Genomic DNA, 16,898 nt, shown 5'->3' on the forward strand with positions numbered 1-16,898 from the left:
CCGACTAGAGAGGGGGCAAAACTTGACCTCCTCTTGGGAAATAAGGAAGGGCAGGTGACAGAAGTGTTAGTGAGGGATCACTTTGGGACCAGTGATCATAATTCCATTAGTTTTAAGATAGCTATGGAGAAGGATAGGTCTGGCCCAAAAGTTAAAATTCTAAATTGGGGAAAGGCCAATTTTGATGGTATTAGACAGGAACTTTCAGAAGTTGATTGGGAGAGTCTGTTGGCAGGCAAAGGGACGTCTGGTAAGTGGGAGGCTTTCAAAAGTGTGTTAACCAGGGTTCAGGGTAAGCACATTCCTTATAAAGTGAAGGGCAAGGCTGGTAGAAGTAGGGAACCTTGGATGACTCGGGAGATTGAGGCACTAGTCAAAAAGAAGAAGGAGGCATATGACATGCATAGGCAGCTGGGATCAAGTGGATCCCTTGAAGAGTATAGAGATTGCCGGAGTAGAGTTAAGAGAGAAATCAGGAGGGCAAAAAGGGGATATGAGATTGCTTTGGCAGATCAGGCAAAGGTGAATCCAAAGAGCTTCTACAAATACATAAAGGGCAAAAGGGTAACTAGGGAGAGAGTAGGGCCTCTAAAGGATCAACAAGGTCATCTATGTGCGGAACCACAAGAGATGGGTGAGATCCTGAATGAATATTTCACATCGGTATTTACGGTTGAGAAAGGCATGGATGTTAGGGAACTTGGGGAAATAAATAGTGATGTCTTGAGGAGTGTACATATTACAGAGAGGGAGGTGCTGGAAGTCTTAACGCGCATCAAGGTAGATAAATCTCCGGGACCTGATGAAATGTATCCCAGGACGTTATGGGAGGTTAGGGAGGAAATTGCGGGTCCCCTAGCAGAGATATTTGAATCATCCACCGCTACAGGTGAGGTGCCTGAAGATTGGAGGGTAGCAAATGTTGTGCCTTTGTTTAAGAAGGGCGGCAGGGAAAAGCCTGGGAACTACAGACCAGTGAGCCTGACATCTGTAGTGGGTAAGTTGTTAGAGGGTATTCTGAGGGACAGGATCTACAGGCATTTGGAGAGGCAGGGACTAATTAGGAACAGTCAGCATGGTTTTGTGAGAGGAAAATCATGTCTCACGAATTTGATTGAGTTTTTTGAAGGGGTAACCAAGAAGATAGATGAGGGCTGTGCAGTAGACGTGGTCTACATGGACTTCAGCAAAGCATTTGACAAGGTACCGCATGGTAGGTTGTTACATAAGGTTAAATCTCATGGGATCCAAGGTGAGGTAGCCAATTGGATACAAAATTGGCTTGACGACAGAAGACAGAGGGTGGTTGTAGAGGGTTGTTTTTCAAACTGGATGCCTGTGTCCAGCGGTGTGCCTCAGGGATCGGTGCTGGGTCCGCTGTTATTTGTTATTTATATTAATGATTTGGATGAGAATTTAGGAGGCATGGTTAGTAAGTTTGCAGATGACACCAAGATTGGTGGCATTGTGGACAGTGAAGAAGGTTATCTAGGATTGCAACGGGATCTTGATAAATTGGGCCAGTGGGCCGATGAATGGCAGATGGAGTTTAATTTAGATAAATGTGAGGTGATGCATTTTGGTAGATCGAATCGGGCCAGGACCTACTCCGTTAATGGTAGGGCGTTGGGGAGAGTTATAGAACAAAGAGATCTAGGAGTACAGGTTCATAGCTCCTTGAAAGTGGAGTCACAGGTGGATAGGGTGGTGAAGAAGGCATTCAGCATGCTTGGTTTCATTGGTCAGAACATTGAATGCAGGAGTTGGGATGTCTTGTTGAAGTTGTACAAGACATTAGTAAGGCCACACTTGGAATACTGTGTACAGTTCTGGTCACCCTATTATAGAAAGGATATTATTAAACTAGAAAGAGTGCAGAAAAGATTTACTAGGATGCTACCGGGACTTGATGGTTTGACTTATAGGGAGAGGTTAGACAGACTGGGACTTTTTTCCCTGGAGAGTAGGAGGTTAAGGGGTGATCTTATAGAAGTCTATAAAATAATGAGGGTCATAGATAAGGTCGATAGTCAAAATCTTTTCCCAAAGGTAGGGGAGTCTATAACGAGGGGGCACAGATTTAAGGTGAGAGGGGAGAGATACAAAAGGATCCAGAGGGGCAATTTTTTCACTCAAAGGGTGGTGAGTGTCTGGAACGAGCTGCCAGAGGCAGTAGTAGAGGCGGGTACAATTTTGTCTTTTAAAAAGCATTTGGACAGTTACATGGGTAAGATGGGTATAGAGGGATATGGGCCAAGTGCAGGCAATTGGGACTAGCTTAGTGGTATAAACTGGGCGACATGGACATGTTGGGCCGAAGGGCCTGTTTCCATGTTGTAACTTCTATGATTCTATAAGAGAGCGAACGGGAGGGGCGGCGAGTGCAGGAGGGGCACGCCGGAGACAATGGGAGGCGAATACTCGTTTCCTGAGCTGATCCATGCAAATCAGTTCGACAAAATCCAAATCATTTCCGACAATCCACGAGCAACAGAATCAGTGCCAGAATCGTGAAAAGCAGAAATGAAACTGAAACTCGATCCTTCGTTTGGAACGGTGTCGTCCCTTCCAGTTTGCGATTTGCATCTTTCGGTTGCTGGCCATGAGAGATAATGTCACTCACTGAACCAGATTCGTACAGGCAAAAGAAAAAACCCGAATTTATTTACAATTAAATACTATACAGAAGCAAAACTCTTGTTCCATATTATAGAGTATATTTTACACAAGCACAAACACATGTCGGCAGTCTGATCAGTCGGAGCCTTTCTCCATCAATAAGGAAGTCTCTTGCAGTTGGACTGCCTCTTGGCCGTATCCCTCGGGTATGGAGTTACGTGTGTTGTGGACGAGAGAGTACTCCATTAATGGACTCTCTCACGGACAAGCTTTTTCACCCTTGATGCTTTGAATTTGAAAATAGAAGAGCAGATGTTCCACAACTTCAGATAACCTGCAGGTGAAAGTCTAAATCCTGTAAGCTGACCGCTGCTCTCGACCAGTCGTGGCACAGTGGCAGACAGCCAGCTGGCCGAGCTCATTGAGCCCAAGTGAGGGCCTGGGATGGACACCCTTCCACTGGGTATCAGAGTGGCTCAGTGGGCAGCACTCTCGCCTCTGAGTCAGAAGGTCCTGGGTTCAAGTCCTGCTCCAGAGACTTGAGCACAAAATCCAGCCCGACAATCCCAGTGCAGCACTGAGGGAATGCTGCACTGTCGGAGGTGCCGCCTTTCAGATGGGATGTTAAACCGAAGCCTCTTCCCGCTCAGATGGACGCAAAAGATCCCACGGCCGCTATTGGAAGAAGAGCAGGGGAGTTCTCCCTGGGGTCTTGAGCCAATATTTATCCCCAAAAAACAGATGATCTGGTCATTTATCTCATTGCAGTTTGTGGGATCTTGCTGTGTGCAAATTGGCTGCTGCGTTTCCTACATTATATTACAAGAGTGACGACACTTCAAAAATTACTTAGTTGACTGTGAAGCTCTTCAGGATGTCCCAAGATGGTGAACGTGCTGCAGATTGCTATGCAAGTTTCTGTGACCACTTCTAGGAATTACTCCATAAATTGAAAAGGCATGGACCAGCGGGGGAATGGACCTTCCTCTTGTCCATCCCCAATTTCCATCCCCCACCATTGGCGGCCGTGCTTTCAGCTGCCTGGGCCCTGGGCTCTGGAACTCCCTCCCCAAATCTCTCCGCCTCTCTCTCCTCTTTTCAGACGCTCCTTAAAACCTACCACTTTGACCAAGCTTTTGGTCACCTATCCTAATATCTCCTCAAGTGGCTCGCTGTCAAATTTTGTTTGATAATTGCTCCTGTGAAGCACCATGGGACTTTTTACAACGTTAAAGGCGCTATATAAATGAAACAATTGAATCGATCAGGACCCAGCGAGTGGCGGTGTTGTTTCAATCGCGGCCAGAGCCTGGAGACGTTGCCCGTGAGGAACTCTCGGAGAATGGATAGACCTCTTCACGCAGCTTGGTGATGAAGCAGGGCGTCTGTTTCTTCCCTCCGGTCTTCTCTCCTCTCGACTCAAATCGCCAGGCAACCAGGCAGTTGACTCGAGTCATGATCCTCAGAAGCTCCCAGTGTCTCTGCTCCCCGGAGAGCACCTCACACAAGCTCTGGAGGAAGACGGACCCACCAGGGCTCAGGAAGGCAGCGTGATCTGTAAATACAGCGATAATCACAGAGCGATCTGTAAATACGGCGATAATCACAGGGTGATCTGTAAATACGGCGATAATCACAGGGCGATCTGTAAATACGGAGATAATCGCAGAGCGATCTGTAAATGCGGCGATAATCGCAGAGCGATCTGTAAATGCGGCGATAATCGCAGAGCGATCTGTAAATACGGCGATAATCGCAGAGCGATCTGTAAATACGGCGATAATCACAGAGCGATCTGTAAATACGGCGATAATCACAGGGCGATCTGTAAATACGACGATAATCACAGGGCGATCTGTAAATACGGCGATAATCACAGGGCGATCTGTAAATACGGCGATAATCACAGGGCGATCTGTAAATACGGCGATAATCACAGGGCGATCTGTAAATACGGCGATAATCACAGGGCGATCTGTAAATACGGCGATAATCACAGGGCGATCTGTAAATACGGCGATAATCACAGGGCGATCTGTAAATACGGCGATAATCGCAGGGCGATCTGTAAATACGGCGATAATCGCAGAGCGATCTGTAAATACGGCGATAATCGCAGAGCGATCTGTCAATACGGCGATAATCGCAGAGCGATCTGTCAATACGGCGATAATCGCAGGGCGATCTGTAAATACGGCGATAATCACAGGGCGATCTGTAAATACGGCGATAATCACAGGGCGATCTGTAAATACGGCGATAATCACAGGGCGATCTGTAAATACGGCGATAATCACAGGGCGATCTGTAAATACGGCGATAATCACAGGGCGATCTGTAAATACGGCGATAATCACAGGGCGATCTGTAAATACGGCGATAATCACAGAGCGATCTGTAAATACGGCGATAATCACAGAGCGATCTGTAAATACGGCGATAATCGCAGAGCGATCTGTCAATACGGCGATAATCACAGGGCGATCTGTAAATACGGCGATAATCACAGGGCGATCTGTAAATACGGCGATAATCGCAGAGCGATCTGTAAATACGGCGATAATCACAGGGCGATCTGTAAATACGGCGATAATCACAGGGCGATCTGTAAATACGGCGATAATTGCAGTGTGATCACCCTGCAGGCACACAACAGTGAAACAAGAAGCAGCCACAGTAAAGTCAGCAAGGGGTGTGTGAGTGTGAGCAGGAATGGGTATGTGTTTTCGAGTGAGTTTGAGAGAGTGAGTGTGTGTGTGTGTGAGAGAGAGAGAGTGTGTCAGTGTGCGTGTGAGTGAGTGTGAATATACATGATGGAGTGTGAGTGTGTGAGAGAGAGATTGTGAGTGACAGGGAGTGTGTGTGAGGGAGTGAGTTTGAGTGACGGTGTATGTGAGGGAGTGTGTGTGAGTGTATGTGTGTGTGTCTCTATCTCTTTCTCCTCCCCTCTCCCCTCTCCCTCTGCCTCACCCTGTGTATATCTCTTTTCAGTCTCTCTCCGTGTCTCTCTGTTGAGTTCCCTGATCTTGTCCAGAGCTCGTGTGATACCTACCAGGGCTGGTGGAGAAATGGACAGCAGTATCCTCAGGCACCGCCTCGTAATGTGAGAAGGAATCCAGCGGAGAGTCGTCGCTGTCCGTTTCAGTCACCCCAACGGTTTCTAGATACACACCCTCATCCATCTCCAGCCCTCTGCAGGCCTGAGAGAGGCAATCAAAGCATATCAGTCAAAGATGAGCAGTACTCTGGGGGGGGAGCTGGGGTACGGGGGCAGAATGGGCACAGATTTAGGGGTACTGGGGCAGAACGAGCACAGATGTAGGGTTACTGGGGCAGAACGAGCACAGATATCGGGGTACTGGGGCAGAATGGGCACAGTGGATGTCCAAAGGGACTTAGGGGTTCAGGTACATCGATCATTGAAGTGTCATGAACAGGTGCAGAAAATAATCAAGAAGGCGAATGGAATGCTGGCCTTTATATCGAGAGGACTGGAGTACAAGGGGGCAGAAGTTATGCTGCAGCTATACAAAACCCTGGTTAGACCGCACCTGGAGTACTGTGAGCAGTTCTGGGCACCGCACCTTCGGAAGGACATATTGGCCTTGGAGGGAGTGCAGCGTAGGTTTACTAGAATGATACCCGGACTTCAAGGGTTAAGTTACGAGGAGAGATTACACAAATTGGGGTTGTATTCTCTAGAGTTTCGAAGGTTAAGGGGTGATCTGATCGAAGTTTATAAGATATTAAGGGGAACGGATAGGGTGGATAGAGAGAAACTATTTCCGCTGGTTGGGGATTCTAGGAGTAGGGGGCACAGTCTAAAAATTAGAGCCAGACCTTTCAGGAGTGAGATTAGAAAACATTTCTACACACAAAGGGTGGTAGAAGTTTGGAACTCTCTTCCGCAAACGGCAATTGATACTAGCTCAATTGCTAAATTTAAATCTGAGATAGATAGCTTTTTGGCAACCAAAGGTATTAAGGGATATGGGCCAAAGGCAGGTATATGGAGTTAGATCACAAATCAGCCATGATCTTATCAAATGGCAAATGTAAGGAATCTTACAACACCAGGTTATAGTCCAACAGTTTTATTTGAAAATCACAAGCTTTCGGAGGCTTTCTCCTTCGTCAGGTGAGTGTGGGATTCCATGGAAGGGACCGCATTTATAGTCAGAGAACAATACCTGGTGATTGCAGATAATCTTTCCAACTGCTCGTTGTCAAGGCAATCAAAGGAGTCGAATAGTGTTCAGACAGAGAGACATTACATACAGGACTACTGAATAGACAAACGGTCAGAACCCAAAGTCAGAGAGAGAGAGAGAGAGAAACATCCGAAAGGAAGAGAAAGAGAGAGAATGATCAGTTGTATTAAAAAGCTTGAGAAACTCGGCATCACCACCAGCATCGACCAAGCCTCCCCCGGTACCACGGTTGCAACCACAGGGAAGTCTATCGTCAATTTGTCCAACCACACCCTTCAACCAGACGAAATCGAAGTTCTCAGCCGAGGGCTCAATTTCTGCCCCACCACCAAAATGGACCCCATTGGTCTCGCGGCGGACACAGAGGAATTCATCAGGAGAATGAGGCTCCGGGAATTCTACCACAAACCCCAAGATTTCAGCAGCGAACCCAATGAGACAATCAACGATCCGGAACAGCAGACAGAGGGATCCGCGGTACAGCAACCGAAGAGGAAAGAGTCAAACTGGACTCATCCGGAGGGTCGCTGCCCTCAGCTTGACATGTATGCTCAAGCTGTCAGGAGATGCGTCAATGCCAGATTCATCAGCCGCATTCACAAGACAGTCCAGAATGTCACCCGAGCACAACGCAACGCCATCAACGCTCTCAAGACCAACCGCAACATCGTCATCAAACCAGCGGACAAAGGAGGAGCCATCGTCATACAGAACAGAACGGACTATTGCAAAGAAGCATACCGACAACTGGACAACCAGGAACACTACAGACGGTTACCCGCAGACCCGACCAAAGAACACACTCACCAGCTCAACAAACTGATCCAGACCTTCAAAGCATCCTACGCACTCTCATCCCACGTACTCCCCGCGTGGGAGACTTCTACTGCCTCCCAAAGATACACAAAGCCAACACACCCGGACGTCCTATCGTATCAGGCAATGGAACCCTGTGTGAGAACCTCTCTGGATACATCGAGGGCATCCTGAAACCCATCGTACAGGGAACCCCCAGCTTCTGTCGCGACACTACAGACTTCCTACAAAAACTCAGTACCCACAGACCAGTTGAACCAGGAACACTTCTCACCACGATGGACGTCTCGGCACTCTACACCAGTATCCCCCACGATGACGGCATCGCTGCAACAGCCTCAGTACTCAACACCAACAACAGCCAATCTCCAGACGCCATCCTACAACTCATCCGCTTTATCCTGGATCACAATGTCTTCACCTTCGATAACCAGTTCTTCACCCAAACACATGGAACAGCCATGGGGACCAAATTCGCACCCCAATACGCCAACATTTTCATGCACAAGTTTGAGCAGGACTTCTTCACTGCACAGGACCTCCAACCAACACTATACACCAGATACATCGACGACATTTTCTTTCTATGGACCCACAGCGAAGAATCACTGAAGAGACTACACGATAACATCAACAAGTTCCATCCCACCATCAAACTCACCATGGACTACTCCTCAGAATCGGTTTATTTCTTGGACACACGAATCTCCATCAAAGATGGACACCTCAGCACCTCACTCTACCGCAAGCCCACGGACAACCTCACGATGCTCCACTTTTCCAGCTTCCACCCTAACCACGTCAAAGAGGCCATCCCCTATGGACAGGCCCTACGAATACACAGGATCTGCTCAGACGAGGAGGAACGCAATGGACACCTACAGACGCTGAAAGATGCCATAGTAAGAACGGGATATGACGCTCGACTCGTCGATCGACAGTTCCGACGGGCCACAGCGAAAAATCGCATAGACCACCTCAGAAGACAAACACGGGACGCAACCAACAGAGTACCCTTCGTCGTCCAGTACTTCCCCGGAGCGGAGAAACTACGCCATGTTCTCCGCAGCCTTCAACATGTCATCGATGACGACGAACACCTCGCTATGGCCATCCCCACGCCTCCACTACTCGCCTTTAAACAGCCACCCAACCTCAAACAGACCATCGTTCGCAGCAAATTACCTAGCCTTCAGGAGAACAGCGTCCACGACACCACACAACCCTGCCACGGCAACCTCTGCAAGACATGCCAGATCATCGACACAGATACCACCATCACACGAGAGGACACCACCCACCAGGTACATGGTTCATACTCCTGTGACTCGGCCAACGTTGTTTACCTCATACGTTGCAGGAAAGGATGCCCCAGAGCATGGTACATTGGTGAGACCATGCAGACGCTGCGACAACGGATGAACGGACACCGCGCAACAATCGTCAGACAGGAGTGTTCCCTCCCAGTCGGGGAACACTTCAGCAGTCAAGGACATTCAGCCACCGATCTTTGGGTAAGCGTTCTCCAAGGCGGCCTTCGAGACACACGACAACGCAAAATCGTCGAGCAGAAATTGATAGCCAAGTTCCACACCCATGAGGACGGCCTCAACCGGGATCTTGGGTTCGTGTCACGCTACACGTAACCCCACCAGCGAAAAAAGAGTTATCTGTTTTTAATACAAGGGGTCATTCTCTCTCTTTCTCTTCCTTTCGGATGTTTCTCTCTCTCTCTCTGTCTTTGGGTTCTGACCGTTTGTATATTCAGTAGTCCTGTATGTAATGTCTCTCTGTCTGAACACTATTCGACTCCTTTGATTGCCTTGACAACGGGCAGTTGGAAAGATTATCTGTAATCACCAGGTATTGTTCTCTGACTATAAATGCGGTAACCTTCAAAGAAATCCCACACTTCACCTGACGAAGGAGAAAGCCTCCGAAAGCTTGTGATTTTCAAATAAAACAGTTGGACTATAACCTGGTGTTGTAAGATTCCTTACATTTGTCCACCCCAGTCCATCACCGGCATCTCCACATCTTATCAAATGGCAGAGCAGGCACGAGGGGCTGAATGGCCTACTCCTGTTCCTATGTTCCTATATTCCTGGATACAGGGGTACTCGGGCAGAATGGCCACAGATTATAGGGGTACAGGGTAGAAAGGGCACAGATTTCAAGTTACGGGGCCAGAACGGGCAGAGATATAGGGGTACTGGGGCAGAACAGACAGATATAGGGGTACGGGGCAGAATAGGCACTGATTTGGTGTACAGGGCAGAATGGGCACTGATATAGGGGTATTGGGGCAGAACTGGCAGAGATATAGGGATACGGGGTAGAACGGGCACAGATATAGGGGTACAGGGTAGAATGGGCAGAGATATAGGGATACGGGGTAGAACGGGCACAGATATCGGGGTACGGGGTAGAACTGGCAGAGATATAGGGGTACTGGGTAAAACGGGCAGAGATATAGGGGTACAGGGGTAGAATGGGCAGAGATATAGGGGTACGGGGGTAGAACGGGCACTGATATAGGGGTACGGGGGTAGAACGGGCACAGATATAGGGGTACGGGGGTAGAACGGGCAGAGATATAGGGGTACATGGGTAGAATGGGCAGAGATATAGGGGTACGGGGGTAGAACGGGCACTGATATAGGGGTACGGGGGTAGAACGGGCAGAGATATAGGGGTACAGGGGTAGAATGGGCAGAGATATAGGGGTACGGGGGTAGAACGGGCACTGATATAGGGGTACGGGGGTAGAACGGGCAGAGATATAGGGGTACATGGGTAGAATGGGCAGAGATATAGGGGTACGGGGGTAGAACGGGCACTGATATAGGGGTACGGGGGTAGAACGGGCACAGATATAGGGGTACGGGGGTAGAACGGGCACAGATATAGGGGTACGGGGGTAGAACGGGCACAGATATAGGGGTACGGGGGTAGAACGGGCAGAGATATAGGGGTACGGGGGTAGAACGGGCACAGGTATAGGGGTACGGGGGTAGAACGGGCACAGGTATAGGGGTACGGGGGTAGAACGGGCAGAGATATAGGGGTACAATGGGCAGAGATATAGGGGTACGGGGTAGAATGGGCACAGATATAGGGGTACGGGGTAGAACTGGCAGAGATATAGGGGTACGGGGTAGAATGGGCAGAGATATAGGGGTACGGGGGTAGAATGGGCACAGATATAGGGGTACGGGGTAGAATGGGCACAGATATAGGGGTATGGGGTAGAATGGGCACAGATATAGGGGTATGGGGCAGAACAGACAGATATAGGGGTACTGGGCAGAATAGGCACTGATATAGGGGTAGAATGGGCAGAGATATGGGGTATGGGGGTAGAATGGGCAGAGATATAGGGGTACAGGGGTAGAATGGGCAGAGATATAGGGGTACGGGGTAGAATGGGCACAGATATGGGGGTAGAATGGGCAGAGATATAGGGGTACAGGGGTAGAATGGGCAGAGATATAGGGGTACGGGGGTAGAATGGGCAGAGATATAGGGGTACGGGGGTAGAATGGGCAGAGATATAGGGGTACGGGGGTAGAATGGGCAGAGGTATAGGGGTACGGGGGTAGAATGGGCAGAGATATAGGGGTACGGGGTAGAATGGGCACAGATATAGGGGTACGGGGGTACAACGGGCAGAGATCTAGGGGTATGAGGGTAGAACGGGCAGAGATATAGGGGTACGGGGTAGAATGGGCAGAGATATAGGGGTACGGGGTAGAATGGGCACAGATATAGGGGTACGGGGTAGAATGGGCACAGATATAGGGGTACGGGGGTACAACGGGCAGAGATCTAGGGGTACGGGGGTACAACGGGCAGAGATCTAGGGGTACGGGGGTAGAACGGGCAGAGATATAGGGGAATGGGCACTGATTCATTCACTCCTGTTGCTTCCTATTCCTCAGTGTAAACACACATACCTGAATGAAGAAGATCTTTGGTTTCCCTGCCAGAGTTGGGCAGGTCTGTGATGTGAACATGGAGTAAATGTCCCTGAGCTTCACAGGCCGACTGTCCGCGCCGTATATCACTCCCTCCTCACCATGGCTGGAGATAATGGAGATGAAGCAGGACCCATGAGTGCGACGGCTCTCTGTGGGGAAAGGAATATCACTGAACCATGAGGCTGCATCAGGATCCCAGAAACAGTGCAGGCCCCAACCTCACCTCCAGGCCTGAGCACAGGCCCCAACCTCACCTCCAGGCCTGAGCGCAGGCCCCAACCTCACCTCCAGGCCTGAGCGCAGGCCCCAACCTCACCTCCAGGCCTGAGCGCAGGCCCCAACCTCACCTCCAGGCCTGAGCGCAGGCCCCAACCTCACCTCCAGGCCTGAGCGCAGGCCCCAACCTCACCTCCAGGCCTGAGCACAGGCCCCAACCTCACCTCCAGGCCTGAGCACAGGCCCCAACCTCACCTCCAGGCCTGAGCACAGGCCCCAACCTCACCTCCAGGCCTGAGCGCAGGCCCCAACCTCACCTCCAGGCCTGAGCGCAGGCCCCAACCTCACCTCCAGGCCTGAGCGCAGGCCCCAACCTCACCTCCAGGCCTGAGCACAGGCCCCAACCTCACCTCCAGGCCTGAGCACAGGCCCCAACCTCACCTCCAGGCCTGAGCACAGGCCCCAACCTCACCTCCAGGCCTGAGCACAGGCCCCAACCTCACCTCCAGGCCTGAGCAAAGGCCCATCCTCACCTCCAGGCCTGAGCGCAGGCCCCAACCTCACCTCCAGGCCTGAGCGCAGGCCCCAACCTCACCTCCAGGCCTGAGCAAAGGCCCATCCTCACTAAACCAACACTCCTGCTCAATCCCCATCCTCTTTAATATCCCACCTAGTCTAATCCCACTCTCCTGCTCACTCTCCATACACTTTAATATCCCACCCAGTCTAATCCCACTCTCCTGCTCACTCCCCATACCCTTTAATATCCCACCTAGTCTAATCCCACTCTCCTGCTCACTCTCCATACACTTTAATATCCCACCCAGTCTAATCCCACTCTCCTGCTCACTCCCCATACCCTTTAATATCCCACCTAGTCTAATCCCACTCTCCTGCTCACTCCCCATACCCTTTAATATCCCACCTAGTCTAATCCCACTCTCCTGCTCACTCCCCATCCCCTTTAATATCCCACCCAGTCTAATCCCACTCTCCTGCTCACTCCCCATACCCTTTAATATCCCACCCAGTCTAATCCCACTCTCCTGCTCACTCCCCATACCCTTTAATATCCCCCCCAGTCTAATCCCACTCTCACCCTCACTCCCCATCCCCTTTAATATCCCACCTAGTCTAATCCCACTCTCCTGATCACTCCCCATCCCCTTTAATATCCCACCCAGTCTAATCCCACTCTCACCCTCACTCCCCATCCCCTTTAATATCCCACCTAGTCTAATCCCACTCTCACCCTCACTCCCCATCCCCTTTAATATCCCACCTAGTCTAATCCCACTCTCCTGCTCACTCCCCATACCCTTTAATATCCCACCCAGTCTAATCCCACTCTCACCCTCACTCCCCATCCCCTTTAATATCCCACCTAGTCTAATCCCACTCTCCTGATCACTCCCCATCCCCTTTAATATCCCACCCAGTCTAATCCCACTCTCCTGCTCACTCCCCATCCCCTTTAATATCCCACCCAGTCTAATCCCACTCTCCTGCTCACTCCCCATACCCTTTAATATCCCACCCAGTCTAATCCCACTCTCACCCTCACTCCCCATCCCCTTTAATATCCCACCCAGTCTAATCCCACTCTCCTGCTCACTCCCCATACCCTTTAATATCCCACCCAGTCTAATCCCACTCTCACCCTCACTCCCCATCCCCTTTAATATCCCACCTAGTCTAATCCCACTCTCCTGATCACTCCCCATCCCCTTTAATATCCCACCCAGTCTAATCCCACTCTCCTGCTCACTCCCCATCCCCTTTAATATCCCACCCAGTCTAATCCCACTCTCCTGCTCACTCCCCATACCCTTTAATATCCCACCCAGTCTAATCCCACTCTCCTGCTCACTCCCCATGCCCTTTAATATCCCACCCAGTCTAATCCCACTCTCACCCTCACTCCCCATCCCCTTTAATATCCCACCCAGTCTAATCCCACTCTCACCCTCACTCCCCATCCCCTTTAATATCCCACCCAGTCTAATCCCACTCTCCTGCTCACTCCCCATACCCTTTAATATCCCACCCAGTCTAATCCCACTCTCACCCTCACTCCCCATCCCCTTTAATATCCCACCCAGTCTAATCCCACTCTCCTGCTCACTCCCCATACCCTTTAATATCCCACCCAGTCTAATCCCACTCTCACCCTCACTCCCCATACCCTTTAATATCCCACCCAGTCTAATCCCACTCTCACCCTCACTCCCCATCCCCTTTAATATCCCACCCAGTCTAATCCCACTCTCCTGCTCATTCCCCATCCCCTTTAATATCCCACCCAGTCTAATCCCACTCTCACCCTCACTCCCCATACCCTTTAATATCCCACCCAGTCTAATCCCACTCTCACCCTCACTCCCCATACCCTTTAATATCCCACCCAGTCTAATCCCACTCTCACCCTCACTCCCCATACCCTTTAATATCCCACCCAGTCTAATCCCACTCTCCTGCTCATTCCCCATCCCCTTTAATATCCCACCCAGTCTAATCCCACTCTCCTGCTCACTCCCCATCCCATTTAATATCCCACCCAGTCTAATCCCACTCTCCCCCTCACTCCCCATCCCCTTTAATATCCCACCCGGTCTAATCCCACTCTCACCCTCACTCCCCATACCCTTTAATATCCCACCCAGTCTAATCCCACTCTCCTGCTCACTCTTTAATATTCATCCTTTAAAGCAACTCCCTAACTCCCTTTTTAAACAATTTCTGGACTCGATGCTTTGTGCCAAATTCGCACCATCCTCTGCGGGAAGATGCCTTCTCCAACCTCTTTGTTTCCTCTTGTGCTAATTTTAAATGCGAACCGTCTCACTGGCCTGTGGGGAAAAAACCTCAGCATTTCCCGTCTGCAAACGCCTCCTAATCTCGATCCTTGGCTCTCGGCTCCCATTAACCCTCTCAGCTCCAGTGAAAAGTCCCGCCTTCTCAAGTCTCTGTAACGGTAGCCCAGATAAATATCGGCCCAGGACACCGGGGAGAACTCCCCCCGCTGCTCTTCCTCCAACAGTGGCCGTGGGATCTTTGACGTCCACCTGAGAGGGCAGACGGGGGCCTCGGTTTAACGTCTCATCCGAAAGACGGCACCTCCGACAGGGCAGCACTCCCTCAGTACCGGCGCTGGGAGCGTCGGCCTGGGTCACGCGGTCAAGTCTCTGGAGCAGGGGGGGGGGGCTCGAACCCATGACCTTCGGACTCGAGCGAGCGCCAGAGAGCGGGGGGAACGGTCGCGCTCTGGGATCTGCGGCTCGCTTACCTCTGGCGTACTCCTGCAGGATCTCCTCCGCCGTGTAATCGTCCATGAACGTCACCGCGAAGCCCAGCCCCGAAAGCACCCTGTGGAGTCTCCGCGTGTCCTTGGCGGCCCTGGGCCGGTTCGTTAGGTCTGAGAACGGGTAGAATTGCTGGACTGTAAAAATGAGCACCCGAGGCTTGATCGAGCAGGCCGAGGTATCTGCCATCTCAGCGGTTAACAGAAGGCAGCGACCAGCTCGGGTAAATCTCCAGCTCACGGTGACAGATCAGCGAACTGAAACCAGTCCTACCTTGCCCGCTGCATTTTATAGGCTTTGGATCAGCCAGACTTCCTGCCCCACCCTGTTCACTACAATTTAAAGGGACACTGCCATCATCTGGGAAAGGTTTGGCCAAGTGTTGTTTTTAGGAACAGGAGGAGGCCATTCAGCCCCTCGAGCCTGTTCCGCCATTCAATCAGATCCTGGCTGATCTGTATCTTAACTCCCTCTACCCGCCTTGGTCCTGTAACCCTTAATACCCTCGCCAAACAAAAATCTATCCATCTCAGTTTTGAGATTTTCAATTGACCCCCGGCCTCAACAGCTTTTTGGGGGAGAGAGTTCCAGATTTCCACTCCCCTTTGTGTGAAGAAGTGCTTCCTGACATCACCCCTGGACGGCCTGGCTCTAATTTTAAGGTTATGCCCCCTTGTTCTGGACTCTCCCACCAGAGGAAATAGTTTCTCTCTATCGACCCTATCGAATCCTTTAATCATCTCAAACACCTCAATTAGATCACCCCTTAATCTTCGATATTCAAGGGAATTTCGAAGTCTATGCAACCTGCCCTCGTAATTTAACCCTTTCAGCCCCGGTATCATTCTGGTGAATCTGCGCTGCACCCCCTCCAAGGCCAATATATCCTTCCTGAGATGCGATGCCCAGAACTGAACGCAGTCTCCAGATGGGGTCTAACCTCTGTCCAGCTGTAACAGAACTCCCACCCCTCTGGACTCCAGCCCTCTCGAGATAAAGGCCAACATCCCATTCGCCCCTTTAATTATTTTTTGTACCTGTCCACGAGTTTTTAGTGATTTCTGGACTTGGACCCCTCAATCTCTCTGCTCACCCGCAGTTCCGAGCTCCTCGCCATTTAGAAAATACTCGGCTCGATCTTTCTTAGGTTCAAAGTGGACGACCTCACACTTCCCCACAGTGAACTCCATCTGCCACAGGTCTGCCCTCTCACTTTAATCTATCGATGTCCCTTTGCAACCTCCTGCTCCCGTCTACACTATTTACGATGCCACTTAACTTAGTGTCGTCAGCAAACTACAGCTCTCTATTCCTTCATCCAAATCATCGGTAAGTGTGGTGAAAAGCTATAATTCGTTACCCGTTACAAATCCACACTGGCTCTCTCCAATCAGCTCAAATTCTGACAGATTCTGGTCACTTCCCCGCATCTGACGTTAGACTAATTGGTCCATAATTTCCCAGCTTATCTCCCCCGCCCTTCCTAAATAATGGAGCGACATGTTTTTTCTGGAGTTTGGGGAAAGACGAGAACCTGGTGGGATTGCGAGGAAGTGAGACGGGGACATGTCCCACCACAGGTTTCAGGAAAACATTTCACTTTAAACGAGCCCAATACACCGGACTGTACAAGCTGTAACACGGAATAGAGGCTGTAACACGGGATAGAGGCTGTAACACGGAATAGAGGCTGTGACACGGGATAGAGGCTGTAACACGGAATAGAGGCTGTAACACGGGATAGAGACTGTGAC

The 16,898-nt window shown here is 50.5% G+C and overlaps 1 protein-coding gene across 1 annotated transcript; it reads right to left on the reverse strand.

Annotated features, from left to right (window-relative positions):
• Nucleotides 1-2,643: 2,643 nt before the first annotated feature.
• On the reverse strand, nucleotides 2,644-15,390 carry LOC137336108 (caspase-7-like). The gene is made up of 4 exons (XM_068001596.1): nucleotides 15,129-15,390; nucleotides 11,603-11,775; nucleotides 5,672-5,819; nucleotides 2,644-4,174 (listed from the first exon to the last, which is right to left on the reverse strand). The coding sequence occupies exons 1-4, from the start codon at nucleotides 15,331-15,333 to the stop codon at nucleotides 3,912-3,914; spliced, it is 789 nt and encodes a 262-aa protein (XP_067857697.1). The 5' UTR covers nucleotides 15,334-15,390; the 3' UTR covers nucleotides 2,644-3,911.
• Nucleotides 15,391-16,898: the final 1,508 nt, after the last annotated feature.

The sequence above is a fragment of the Heptranchias perlo genome, chromosome 20 (genome assembly GCF_035084215.1).
Source record: "Heptranchias perlo isolate sHepPer1 chromosome 20, sHepPer1.hap1, whole genome shotgun sequence".
NCBI lineage: Eukaryota > Metazoa > Chordata > Chondrichthyes > Hexanchiformes > Hexanchidae > Heptranchias > Heptranchias perlo.

Excerpts from the sequence above, each read along its gene's own strand:
- LOC137336108 (XM_068001596.1), bottom strand. The coding sequence starts at position 15,333 with ATGGCAGATACCTCGGCCTGCTCGATCAAGCCTCGGGTGCTCATTTTT. Across the intron at positions 11,776-15,128 it reads CCTGCAGGAGTACGCCAGAG|AGAGCCGTCGCACTCATGGG; the intron begins GTAAGCGAGCCG and ends CTTTCCCCACAG. Across the intron at positions 5,820-11,602 it reads CAAAGATCTTCTTCATTCAG|GCCTGCAGAGGGCTGGAGAT; the intron begins GTATGTGTGTTT and ends TGCCTCTCTCAG.